Source organism: Scomber scombrus, chromosome 22 (genome assembly GCF_963691925.1).
Source record: "Scomber scombrus chromosome 22, fScoSco1.1, whole genome shotgun sequence".
Taxonomy (NCBI): domain Eukaryota; kingdom Metazoa; phylum Chordata; class Actinopteri; order Scombriformes; family Scombridae; genus Scomber; species Scomber scombrus.
In genome coordinates, this window is record NC_084991.1 from 6,512,939 (window position 1) to 6,527,067 (window position 14,129).

At 38.7% G+C, this 14,129-nt stretch overlaps 2 protein-coding genes across 2 annotated transcripts in view; both read left to right on the plus strand.

Moving 5' to 3' along the window:
* optn (optineurin) overlaps nucleotides 1-14,129 on the plus strand; it is a 413,618-nt gene that overhangs the window by 62,841 nt on the left and 336,648 nt on the right. The window lies entirely within an intron of this gene.
* ano2b (anoctamin 2b) overlaps nucleotides 1-14,129 on the plus strand; it is a 67,706-nt gene that overhangs the window by 49,475 nt on the left and 4,102 nt on the right. Inside the window, exons 22-24 of the mRNA XM_062443526.1 lie at nucleotides 2,796-2,948; nucleotides 3,804-3,856; nucleotides 5,291-5,469. Of these exons, the coding sequence (XP_062299510.1) occupies nucleotides 2,796-2,948; nucleotides 3,804-3,856; nucleotides 5,291-5,469 (385 nt within the window). The remainder of the gene's footprint in view (nucleotides 1-2,795; nucleotides 2,949-3,803; nucleotides 3,857-5,290; nucleotides 5,470-14,129) is intronic.

Sequence of the window (14,129 nt, forward strand, 5' to 3'; positions counted from 1 at the left end):
CAAACTCACACTAGCACATAGTTGTCAGCGTGTGAATAGGTAGTTCTTAGAGTGTGTGTGTGTGTGTGTAACTAATGTGTTGTATTTGGGTGTGTGTCTGGGCCGTCCCCGAACCCGTCAACCTCGGCTCAGGTAGATGGCGAGGTTATTCTAAGCTTGCCCTCTAGCACTTGCCGCTCTCCTGTCGTATTTTCTTCCTCGCCGCTCTTTGTCTCTGTGTGGCGTCCCGAGGTGAAGCCGTCAGTCTCCGGCTCGCTGGAAATCCACATTCCCACACTGCTAAAGTTGCACTGCTCTGATCTGAGCCGTGCATCAGCCAGAGTCAGGCCTTCGTCTTTCTCATGTTTCCTTTCTGCAGTCTTAGGAAGCAGGTAGATGTTGTTTTGACCATTCATCAATCAACCTAAAAGAAAGGTTTATATGTGATAAAGCTTGTATCTATAAACCTTAGTCACTGACCTGGGTTAGGTCTGTCTCTGCCACCTTAGAGTTATTAGAGACTTTTATAAGTGACAACTTCAACATATAAATGAGTGGAACTGAGAAGGATGAATTTTGGGTTCTGTTGCTTACTGTAAGGTTTTAAAATGATGGATCAGTCTCTGGTGACTACATGCATGCCACAGTCTGTTTAGCTGATTTCCATCTTTTCTCTTGTACTGTACCTCATGGAACATTCAATAACATCCATCTCTGTTTTAGTGTTATGTATCACTTATATTGGATTTTGCATGCATCAACAACTAAGCAAGTGTTCTTAATATTGAACCCTGACATAGGGTATGACTTTGATCTACAAAACAAGGCGGCCACATTGGTCACAAGATTTATCTTTAATGAAATATACCCATGTGGCATCCACCCAGCTGGAGTATCCTCACACAAAAGCCTGATTTCCTACCAGTTCCTGAGCTGCTGTACTAGCTGAACTTTCTGTGGCCAAAGAGAAGTTGCTGTGGCAGCTTTCCAGACACAAGCCTGTGTATTTTAAGGCACCTGGTGTTTTAGTCATTAAGCTACTATTTAAGTGGATGGTTGTGGCATGTTTCCACAACACTGCTGCCGCAGCCTGTGATTATAATGTACTGAACAATAAATGACCATCAACTTTAGATATAATCATTAGTCATGGCTGTTGTGTGTCTAAGTTACTGACTTGCATAACAAACCCACATACAGTAGAAACACACATAGTTCTACACACTGCTTAATCATAAAAAAGGTCCCAGTTTTCCTAGTGCACTGGAGTGTTTAACCTTAAAAGGCATCACCCGAATCACTGAGCAATCTTGGATAGACACTGTGACTCCTGACCAGACAGATGGCTGTTTGCAGATGTCAATCTGATGTCGTCCTGGTGACGGGATGAAATATGTGCTTTCGATGTTGTAGGTTTTATACCAATCTCACACGTCAGACTCTCTTTTGGAGTCAAATAGCAGAAACGACTGATATGGCAATGTATAATAATAAAGCAGTTATTTTACAGCAACCTCTACGTAATAGAGACTACAGAAACATTTTTTCCAAGAGAAACCTCTACTGTAGCACAGTTAGTTTGTATAAAACATCTCATCTGTAATCAACCAAGTAACATTTCAGGGTAAATGCCAGTACGGCTGTGTTGTGAATGAAAGCAGTCACATATCAGGGACAAGCAAGTGATCATTTTAACCCAACCAAGTGTTGTTGTCCTTAACCTTGAAAGTGGACCTTGACTACAGTGTTATCATATCATAAAACATTATTTTCTAACAGTGATTTTGTAACCTTTTTGAAAAAATGTTATATTATGTTGTGCTTCCATGGGTCCTATAAAGAAAGTCCTTTAGTGGGCACTGAAAACACTCATTTCGTCATTTTGGGAGTCATTAGAAATAGACCTGTTGTTTCATTATGAGGACGTGTTGGACATTTACTGCTGTCATCACAATGTGATTATATTGTAACCAGTGTTAACTAATAAGGCAATACACCAAAAGCTTTCATGTAAAAAAAACAAGTTTAAAACACCCTAACAGGGTTTTGCTGTGGCAACAGAGTAGTAGTAACTACCACTGGCACTGTCTGGGAATGCCACTGCAAGCCAATAACAGAGATAAGGAAAAGATTTAGTGATGCTTGCAGACAGACAGTAGTATTTTACACTCATGATACTAGTCTGACGTTAACTTCAACCACCCAAGCATCTGATTTTGTTTTATGCAAACTGCAGTAAAAAACGTTAAGGAACTCTTTGTTTAAACCATGCCCTCCAGTTGGAGAGTGTAACTTGGGTTATCTTCGTGTCCTTAAGACATAATAAAGTAAATAATGGACATTTCAGCAATTGAAGTGAAGTAATGATCAGTGATGTGCTCAGCTTTTTCATCTTTGTTAAGGACTCCAGCAGCTGGAGGCTATCAGACCAACTCTTATGTAAATATAGATGTCATCAGCATAATTGTGATATGAAATGTCGTCAGGAAAGCAAAAATAGGTTTCTCATTTTAAACGTAATCATCTTTAAACTTATTTTTGAAACTTTACAATCACCTAACCATAATTTATTTTGTGTTTCTTAATAAAAGTACAGGATGTATTGTTGGCTTAAGATATATTCACCTGCGTTCCCACCTTCCCTTGATTCATTAGCCCATAAATTGCTGTGTTTTCTATCTCCAGCCTTACTTTCCAGTTCACCTTGAGGGGGGGGGGGGGGGGATTTGAGGAGCTGCAGGATAACTTAGTATGATGTTCAACAAGCTTTCACTTACTGTAGCATGTGTAATGACCGTATTATCTCTCTCCTGCAGTCATCCAGTTTGGTTTCGTCTCTCTTTTCGTGGCTTCGTTCCCGCTCGCTCCTGTCTTTGCTCTGCTGAACAACGTCATCGAGATCAGACTGGATGCCAAGAAGTTTGTTACAGAGCTACGCAGGCCAGTCGCCATACGTGCTAAAGACATCGGTAAGCTAATCTGACACGTAGAAAGGAAAAAAGACACAAAGTCACGTAGCATGTCTTAACCATAAATACCACATTTACATACACCATCATCTAGGGTTGTAAAATAAAATATAAAATTTGGAAGTATAAATTTGATATTACTTTGTAGACACAGCCAGCCAAATGTCCAATAGATCATAAGCCCTCAATCTTTTCCCCCATAAATCTCTTGTTGTGAATCAGTATTTCGAACACTGGCTAACATGTGAAGCCAAAACTCTCAACTGAGACTGATTACATTTTTTCAAGGTTGGCAGTGGTTTCAGGCAGTGAGGCAGGTTTCACTACTGAAGGCCCTGAGCAGATCAGTATGGTCATGTTATTGCTGTCAGTCCTCATATTTCCTTAATGTTTGAGCGGAAAATCAACCTTCATTTCAGCTTAACCTCCGGGCATTTTTGAGTATATCCATAAGGCTTTTTAGGGGCTTTACTAATCCCTAAAGGTTGTGCTGTGAGTTGAAGGATAACATGTTCCTGTATGGTAAAATTCCTCTGACCTTCCCTGTGATGACACACCCTTTGACTCTCTGGCTAATGTAAAAAGCACTAAAATAAGCTTTCTTTCCTTACATGTGGAATTGATATTATCAGCACCTCAGTCTCTCAAGTCTTAAAATATATATAATGAAATCATACAGTGTATTGGGGAATGATAACATGGATGCAACTGCAAAAAAGGCAGTTTGTGATATTGTACCAACATCACATTTTAATGTCAATGAACAACATAAACACTAATCTAATCTAACTAACCATAATCCCTCTCCTTCCTCTGTCTCTCCTTCCTCTGTCTCGCTTCCTCTTCTTTCTATAGGTATATGGTACAACATACTAAGCGGAATGGGAAAGTTCTCAGTCATTATAAATGTAAGTATTAATGTACATGTCCCACTTTTTACTATGTGCTCATTGAATAAGTGATGACGGTAGATATATGCACAATAAATGCATGAAGACAGTAGGTACAGTACATAATGTGTGTGTTATGTGGTCTTGAATGAAGCACTTAAACAGTTCAATAAATCCTCACTACTTAGTTTTGAGACATTAGTGTAATTAGTGTTAACAAATAGGACATTCATTGAGCTGATAGTCAACCTCTAGCCTGTGCGCAACATTTTAAAATGTGAGAGCTGACAAAAAAATGGATGAATGATTCTTTTGTACCAATTCTTTTTTGATTCGTTCCGGGTTTACTCTGGTATGCGCTATGCCCAGGAAAAACCCATATGCGCAAAGCATTTTGATTAAAATACTTGTATCATCTCCGAGTCGTTTCTTATTTCTGCTACAGTGCTCGGATTTGAGGCCAAATCTGCTGGATTACTTTACATCATAAAATGAGAAGAGATTAAATGTGATTAAGTCTCAATGTGTGAAATGATGATGCTGTAGTAATAATATTACAACCTTAACCTTAACCTTCAGGTTTCAACATATTTCTTTGTGATGGATCAGTCATATTACATTGCAGAAGGAACATGAAGTTTTGTCTGTTAATTCTTCATTATTGAGAGTTTCATTGTTGGTACATTTTTAATATCACCTGCCAGAAAACTCAACAGCTTTGAAACTTTACATTAAACCTAAAAAATGCATCAACGTAAAAAGGTTTTGCTGCATAATTGATTAATTTAAATTAAGCCTCTGTTACATTGAAAGTTTTTCCCTTTCCACTAAATTATGAGATCATTGACCTCAAAGACTCCTCAGACATTACTTTGCCACTGACCCAGAGCTTCTCTGCTGGAGTACTTCAACATATAATCCAGCTTTCATCAGGTCTGCTGTGTGTGTGTTTGTGCCCTTCAAATACTTTACGTTATCCATTGTCATTATTGACACCGATGACAGTTTATATTAGACGGAGATTAAACCTGCATGAGCAAACGCCAGAATCATGTCTGAAACTCCAAAACATGAAACATAAAGGTCAAAGTGCTTGCGGGTTTGTGTTTGTGGAAGTCTGCATGGGATTTGTCCTTGGCAAACTAACCAAATCCTATCCCGTTTACTTTTAATACTGAACAGATTTGTGGAGGATTGAGAAAAACAAGCAGCAGAAGTTATTATTCATGCTAGGGCTACGGGGCAGCGGACACACAAACATAGGCTTAAGCTGCCCGGAGGCTCCAAGTGGGAAACCCAACACCTCTCAGGCTAAAAAAGGGAATAAAGATATTTGTCAGAACTTCTGTTTCACAGGTTGAATATCACACTGTGTATTTTTTTAAGGATGCTGATGACAGAAAAATGTTTCTCTTTCTCTCTCATTCCGTCTCTCTTTCTTTCTCTCTGTAGGCCTTTGTGATATCCTTCACATCAGACTTCATCCCTCGGCTCGTCTACCAGTACATGTACAGCCACACCGGCACCATGCATGGCTTCATTGACCACACACTCTCCTTCTTCAACGTGTCCAATTTTAAACAAGGCACGGTGCCGCACAGCTCCCAGCTCGGAGATATCACCGTCTGCCGGTAAAAAAAACCACACACACACACACACACACACACACACACACACACACACACACACACACACACACACACACACACGCATGAACACACACTTAAAAGTTATTGTACACAAAACGTCTGGTGCAATTTTCTTTTCCATAGCTGTTTGATTTTACAGTTATTAAATACTTTTAATCATCTGTCCAGTCCAATTATATACTGTACCTGTTATTACATTTATATATAAATACACACACACACACACACTCCTTTGCACACAGTGTCCTTTTTTGGTGAGTATTCAAGAAAACAGTGAGGTCAATTCATCTATTTTTACATCTGAGGAATTAAGAGGATTTTGTTTAAGCGAATAAAACACTTATAACTTTGACCTTAACAAATATCCCTGGATCATCAACTAATAACTAGCATTACCATGCTAATTTCAAGGATACTGTCCATTTAATCTTCAAGAAGGATGTTTCTTCTTCGGTTCAAGGGGCTAATGTCCATCTCTAACTGAATCAGGGGCGCCGGATTCATTTCAGAAGTGCAGGAGCCAAAATGTGTGTGTGTTTGTGTGTGTGTGTGTTTGGCAGCAGTGTGTGTTGAGTGACGAATGAGGCGCATACGTCACTTTTGGCTCCAATCCACCATTTATCTTGGTAACAACAGGTAATAATTAGGTCTCCAACAGCCAGTTGCGTGATAACAAGCAACAGAAATCCACAAACAGTACCTGAACAAAAACATAATAGATTGAACTGGCTGCTGGTTAGCAAGATACTTCACAAGGATTTACCTGCAAAGCTACCAAAGTCACAGATAATGTTGTGTGCTCAACACACTACTACACGGAAATTACAACCAACCAATATCATCACAAAGCATTTGCTGTGATAATTGAAAGGTTATCTCAACATACAAAGTACATACAACACACCTACCTATAAAAACAAACTAATAAAAGGTATTAATGGAGCTCGCTACATATCAACCTATCACAGAGACAGGATACAGCAGGCTGGTAGTGGAGTCAGCAGAGGCCCAGCAGACTCACACCGCTTTGAAGCAGTTTTATTGGTTGAAATGTACACTGTTGGATTTAATTTGTGTGACTGGGATTATAATGTAAATATTCTTCCCATTTTATGTTTGCCTACTTTAATTTACTCGATGTCTTGGAGTAGATGGGAATTATTGAAATTACTTTTTATTTGTGAGCTTACAGTGATTCATGACTGAAAAAGAACATGGGAGGATGGTAAAGGGGGGACCTATGGCCCCTTGGTCTTCTATGTCATGACCATTATGCTAATGTTCAAATCATCTCAAAATCTAAGGTATTATAATTCATTAATTGAGGCACATGTGAGAAGTGCTTGTACATTAAAAGTGTTGTCTAAGTGTTCGAGGAAGGGATTCCAAAGGAAAACAAAGTGAGGGGAAATGGACAACCTTGTCTACTGGTCCTGGATTACAAAAATTCAGATTACATGCATGTCACACGTGAGACTAGTAATGAATAATGTAGTTTTTACAATTTATGTACTTGTTAACATAGATTTAAAAATTAAAGCATATAAAACACACAAGTAATTACACTGTGTGTAACATCTTGTTTGTTCTGACCAACAGTCCAAAACCCAAAAGTGTTCAATTTATACTTTTATAAAAACACAAAATAGCAGCAAATCTTTAAATTTGAGAAGCTGTTTGGCATCTTTGCTTCAAGAACGACTAAAATCATTAATCGATTTTCAAAATAGTAGATTCATTTTCTACCTTGTCAATTACCATGGATAAAGTGAATGACCATGAATGAATGTGACAGTCATAGAGCAGATGACCCAGTAACAGTCTAGATAAGGTTGAAGCCGACACACACACCTTCACCCAAAAGCTAATAAGCCATTTTGAACCCTGAGACAACAAGAGCGGATGTGGAGGATGCCGTCACAATGCCAGCGAAGCTCCACTTAATTACCCCCCCAAAAGACAGTGCACTATTGTACCTCCTATGCATTTTCCCTCATGCCAGTGCCAAGCGTCTCTTTCATAATATCGATATAAAACCCTCGAGAAGAAAAGGTCATGGATGCCAGCGCCCACAGACAGCTAAGGCCGACCTGCTGTTACATAAGACAGTAAAGAATTACAGGGCAAGAATGCAGTCTTTGTGTGAGTGTAGTGCGGTACAGTACGTCACGTCTCAAACACGACGAGATACTGTACGCCCTGGGTGCTGCTTAGAGGCGTGAAATCGTTTGTAAGATGTTTCTAAGAAGGGTGTGTTTGTCTTCAGTGTCTGAGCAGTGCTGTATGCTCTATGTACAGACTGTATCTAGGCTATTAGCCGTTGAGGTTGCGGGCAACGCCTCTGGGCCCCAGGCAAATAATTCAACACTATACGTTATAGTATGTCAGTTCTTCCAGTCTTTCTTTGACCCAGTCAATTTGGGGACTCTGGTTGTATGGACGAATATATAGGGCAAAGAAGAAAATAGGTAAAAAATGAATGAATACATAGATGGTGGTGTCATAAGAGAGATGGTATCACTGAAGAGATGGACAGATAAGGATGCAAGGATCTGAAGAATTATGTAAGGAAGGGGGAGCTTCCAAGAAAAGTGAGAACAGGGTTAGGTACCGGTTTAAATGGTAGGAATGTAGGAATACAATAGAGGAGGGAGTGAAGAAGAGAAGCACTGTAGCTGGATGTTTGCATGGATAGATAGATGGATGGTGTGATAGAGGCCAACCACTGAGGTTTTAAATCTTTAATCACATTTAAAACAGCAATGTGAAGAACTTGAAGACAGTTTCTGCTTCAGTGGTCAGAGCATCCCCGTACATCTCTGCTAGTGTGTGTCTCTATCCTCAGTGTTGAAGCGCTAAATAAAAACGTGGCTAGACTATGAATTCTGCTTGGTGTCTACAAAACTAATTTCAAGCCTGTTTTTAAAAGGTAGGGTCACAGTAGCGTCCTCTCTCTCTTGAAATACCTCATAGAAACACGGTTTAACTGTCCAAATAAACATGATTTTTATAGGAATCATTTCAAACCCTTGTTTCTGAGTCTGAGCAAATACACAGAAACTAGCCATCTGTAGCAGCCATTATGGCTAAATGCATCTACATCTGGATCTAGGCCTACATCTGGTGAGTGTAAAGTTAGCATGTTGGAGCCACAAGGGTCCCATTTATGGTGAGGTTGAAATAAAATAAATTTCCCTTAAATGTCTACTGCAACTGCCTAAACTCCAGGCTGTTAAACACAAATTGTACTTTGAGGGTAAATGATATATATATAATAGAAATTAAAGTTCGGCAGTAACAAAACAGCAGCAATGACAGTAGTACAATTCATTGATTACCATTGAAGGTGTTACAATCTCTTAAGTAATTTAATGTCAATAATCAGTCTAAATATTTAGACATTATAATTTGCATACAGTCCCTTCAGCCACTAAGAATGCTTTTTCTTTGGATTTGGATGGGAATCAGTTGGATTGTTCTACCACACAAAACAAAACCTGCTGTTATCCTCATCTTGCACTTAGAATACAAAAGGAAGGTAAAGGCATTTTCCGAGAAGCACTAAAAAAAAGCTTTGTAACATAATTTGATTTACTTGTTGAATTTCTTACGGTGGTCCAGACAGCTGGAAGGACTCTTCTTTTCCTGCTGGGTAGCTGGCTTTACACTAACTTGTTGGGAAATCGCCCCACTGTTCAAATATTACTCAAACATCCCTACATCGAACAGTCTTAAGTTAGAGTTATTGAATTAGATTGTGTTAACACTTTATAATGTGTACACAACTAATTTGTGATGATAGTATCACATTAAAGGTGATTCCAGCAAATCATTACACCTTCTCCCTGGCATACTGTGCTTTGGCTCATATCTGACTTCCGTGCGGAGGAGGAGGGGGCAAGAGAAAACAGAGTTTGGCTGAAAGGATGCACTTCTTCCCTCTGCAATTTTAAATCAATTTATATTTAGACAGAAAGCTTAAGAGTGATTTACAGAAAACACAACACAAACATATAAATCAGGGGTAATAAAAACTAAAGTCAAGCCGAGTGAACCTTAGACTCTTGCAATAAAAGGGTTTTTAACTTATAAACCATTGCGTCTTCCGAGATAAGACTCAATACATTTTGGGATCTATGAAAAGGATTATGATAGCGGTACTTTTAAGCTTCTACTTGCTCCATGTCAAGACGGCGCTTGTTTCGTGAGCTGACAGGAAGTTGGCAGCGGTTACATTCGTATCAACCAGGAACCAGGCCAGGGACTTACTGCATGTGCTGGATTATCAGGTTGCGTGATAGGATGTTTCCTCTTTGCAGATAGAAAAAAAACCCATATATTGCTTTTTTTAATTCTTTGAAATCAATATATGTTTTATAACCCTAACCCTAACCCTAACCCTAACCGTTATACATGTCAGTATACATGAAAAACAGCTGAATCCTAACAGCTGAAAACAGTGGTTAGAAAGTTAGAAAAGTCATCAAAAAGTAATCACATGTAATGTAAGTTACATTACTATTACTTATTATATTTTAAATAGGGTAATTCCATAACCTATTACATTTCCAAAGTTACCTTCCCAATCCTGACCATCACACATGATCATGCAGCTAATTTAGCTTCCATTGTGCCTCATCACTGTTGTTTAAATGCTTAAATGAATCGGCCAGGTGTGTCATTTGCTTTCAATCGGGTAAGCTCAAACTGGAGTTGGAGAATTTGCACGTGAAACATGAAGGAGCGAACAAATGATCCAACAAAATTGGAAATATTCCATTCACAAAGTCATTGCAATAGATCTACAAAGACAAGAAACTTGTGGCATCTGTAAGACATGTGTGTTTGTTTGGCTGCACATGAGCACTAGAAACATTTAACTGGACATGTTTACAGGCTAATTCCATCAGGATTAGGATGGACTAGTAAATCTGACTTTAAGGTGCTTTATTTTATTCATCCTAAAATGAAACACATCATAAACGGCAGGTGCAGCAGTGTGGTTAGTGACCTTTTGTCTGTCGTACACAAACCTGGAACACAGCAGGTGAGAATTTTCAACCATCTTTTCTCACCAGTCAACCAGATGAAGTAATAAACTGTGGAGCGATTTAAGCGGTTTTGGAGTAGAATGCCAGACCTGTGGTCACCGTTTCCTGCTCTTAACAATGTAAGGAAACAGAAAGCGAGACAGAGAGATAGAGATAGAAATAGAGATAGAGATGAGAGAGAGAAAACCAAACATTTTTTGGATGGAGAGTGTGAAAAAAGGATCACAGACAACTGAAAAGCAGATGTGCAGACAAATGAAAAGCACATGCTCTCACGCACAACAGATAGAGATACTATTGTTCTCTAACCTGAGGCTAACCATGAGCTGATATGAGGTGTTGATGTGTGTTTGTGTGTTTTAAGGATGGGAAAGGTCTGACTCCTTTTCTGTCTGTAAAATTTGTTCCTGGATCCCAGGAGGCACTGTATTGGCAGAGGGAAGTCTCTCTCACACACACACACACACACACACACACACACACACACACACACACACACACGCACGTCTCTCACATACTAATCATAATCTCATTGAGAGGCCTTATGAAAGAATACGGAGTTAGATGCTCCAGTTACTGCTGAGCTGCACCGTTTTAACCAAACATGGAGCGTCCAGAAAACACACACATACACACACACACAGTAAGAGAGATAATGTTTTATATTTAAGGGCAAGTAAGGTTAACTTGAGTGAAGCGTAAGGGGATGGGAGGTCTTATTTTAGAGTTTTGTTCACATTGGGAGGCTACAATGTGACGTGTGACAACAAAACACTGTAAATTACTGGCGGGAGAAAGGATGAATAGATCAAAGAAGAGAAAAAAAAGGGAGAAGGAGAGAGAGAGAGAGAGAGAGAGAGAGAGAAGAGCTGACTCTCACATGCAGCATTCCTCACTCATGACTGTATAAGGAGAAGGAATTAGACACCATAAGACGCTGCTGACACACACACACACACACACACACACACACACACACACACACACACACACACACACATACACACACTTTGCCCTCCTCTGTTATTTCCATACTGATAGTCAAGTTCATAAAGGAGTGTGTGTGGATGTGAAAGACGTATTATGTCTTGTCAGTTGTTTCATTGTCAGACTTTGAAACCATCTCGTTAATCTGACGTGTTCAACTGCTGCGGGTTTGTGGTAAAAGACAGTTTTAGTGTGATTAGCATTTCCTGCATTCCTTTTCTTTTTTACTCTGTTGTATCATGTTTGGAGATATTTCCAATTTTTCTGTTTTTTTTCTTCTTCTTCTATTAAGATGTACAGTGTAAAACGTATCTTTTTTTATAGGCTGTAACTAGTGGAAAAATCTGGCTTTGAGTTGTTTGATTGCTTCACAGGATTGTGATTGACAGGAGGCGGGGCTTAGATATTAGTTAGAGATGCGTCAATCCAACATATTTGGATACAATGTACTTTACAAGCAGAGAGTGTTTATTTATAGCCTGATATTATAGTTTGTATATACTGTAACACTGTCAGACTCTGATAGTGATACATGATATTTATCGGCTTGCTGTTTTTGAATTGAGTGGGAGAGAATGACAGGGAAAACTGATAAAAAAAGGCATAAAAAGCAAAAGAAAATAAATCAGTTTAGTTTTAATTACCAAAAAAGGGCATCATCACTCTTTTTAGTATTATTATTATCATTTCTTGGGATTATTCGCCTTCATTGGCACACTTTTTAAGAACTTGCAAGAACTTTTTAATATTATTATTATCATTATTATTATAATAATAATAATAATAGTGATGAGAAACAGAAATGTCCTTTTTTAACCCCTCAACTAGAACTAGTTTTTCAGGAACAGCAGCTGAATTTTAATTATATTTTCCATTGTGTGTTTGTGTGTGTGTGTGTGTGTGTGTGTGTAGCAGTGTGCAAGTGAGGATAAAATTACCATCAACGAATGTTACATCTGTTCTTCAGATGTCAGATGTATGCCAAAAACTGACTTCAATTATAATTCAGTCACAATCAAAGACACAAAGCAGTGCAAATTGATCCTTAGTTTAAAAAGTTACACATTGCAATCCAACATTGTTATTGCATCGTTGCACATGGACTGGCTGAATTTTCTTGTTGCAATAAGGTTTAGTTTAGTTTAGTTGCTAATTCTGAGTCACAAGACACCACTATTTTACAAAGAACTGCCAGTACTGCATGTACTAAGCATGCGGAAAAGGAAAAGAAAATAAACAAAAATACCAAATGAACTGCTCACATGAACTGTTACATATCTACAGATTGTCTCAATAAAGTTTTTTTTCTTTTACTCCAAGATAAGAAAAAAATGATATGGTGCAATAAGTTTAAAGTTGATGCACAGTGGAGTGAAAACTTTAGACATGAATGAGAAGAAATGCACAGATAGGGCCGAGGGACACCTGTAGTTGGTCGAAATGCTGCAAACAAACAAAGAAAAAGGAGCTCTGATTCTTTAAATTGGATACTTCCTGTCTTCAGTGTAGGGTGTAAAATGTTTGCATGTATTAATAACCTTACCTCCATGTTCACTGACACTGATCAAAACCACTTTGGATAGCGTGATCTTGACTTATAACAGTTTCATCTGTGCTTTCATGTCGGTCATGCGGCAAAAACGATAAGCAGGCACCTGCAGAGGAATTACACTTGTGTGTGTGTTACCTAATGTTCACACATTCAGTTCTTCTCTAGGCTCCGTGCATACAGTGGCGTCTGCAGAACTTCAGAGAACATTTCTATCTTGATGTTCAGTCTCTTGACTATGTGGTCTGATTAATGATAAATACATTGGCTTATTGTATTTAGTCTCTGTCTGATGTCTATCTTAATGTCCTTAAAGCATTAATGTGGCTGTGTAGAAGACTCCTCTATGGCCTCACATAATGCACATCTTTGTATTTAATTTACAATCTCTCCTACGTATCTGGAGGGGGGGGATGCATTTTTCTGCCTAAAGATGTTCTCAAGATTAACAATGAAGGCAACTGTCTCCCTACCCTTGCCTTGAAAGGAATGCTATATGGTGTACTTTGTATCCCACAAGGGAAAAGATGACTCTTTGAAATAAAAAGGGGTTTTTTCCCTTGTCACTGTCGTCAAGTGCTTGCTCATGAGGGAATGTTATAAAGGTTACAGTCTAGACCTGATGAAAAGTGCCCCAAGATAACTTTAAGGATGATTTGGTGCTATGTAAATATAATTGACATGGCTTTTAAAAAAGCCACTGTGAGAACAGAGCCAAAAAATACTGTGACATAAAGCCAGCGTCCTTTACTGTTTACTCAAAACTCCTCTCTTCAATAAATAAGACAGAATTTTACTGACTGTATCATAACTACTTAATGTTCTCTCTGCCCTGAACTTTGCCCCTCATGAATCCTAAACTGTACAATTGAAAGCACAACATGTTTACCTAGAAAGGTTAGAAAAGCCTCATTTTTCAAGCAGTGTAATGTAATTTTATTGAGAAAGGGACAGATCTCAATAACACATTAACCTTGTATAAAACAAGGAGAGATGCATCGTACCAGGTTTTAGCAAAATTGCTATTGTCTGCTCGTATTCCCTGCAGACAGGTG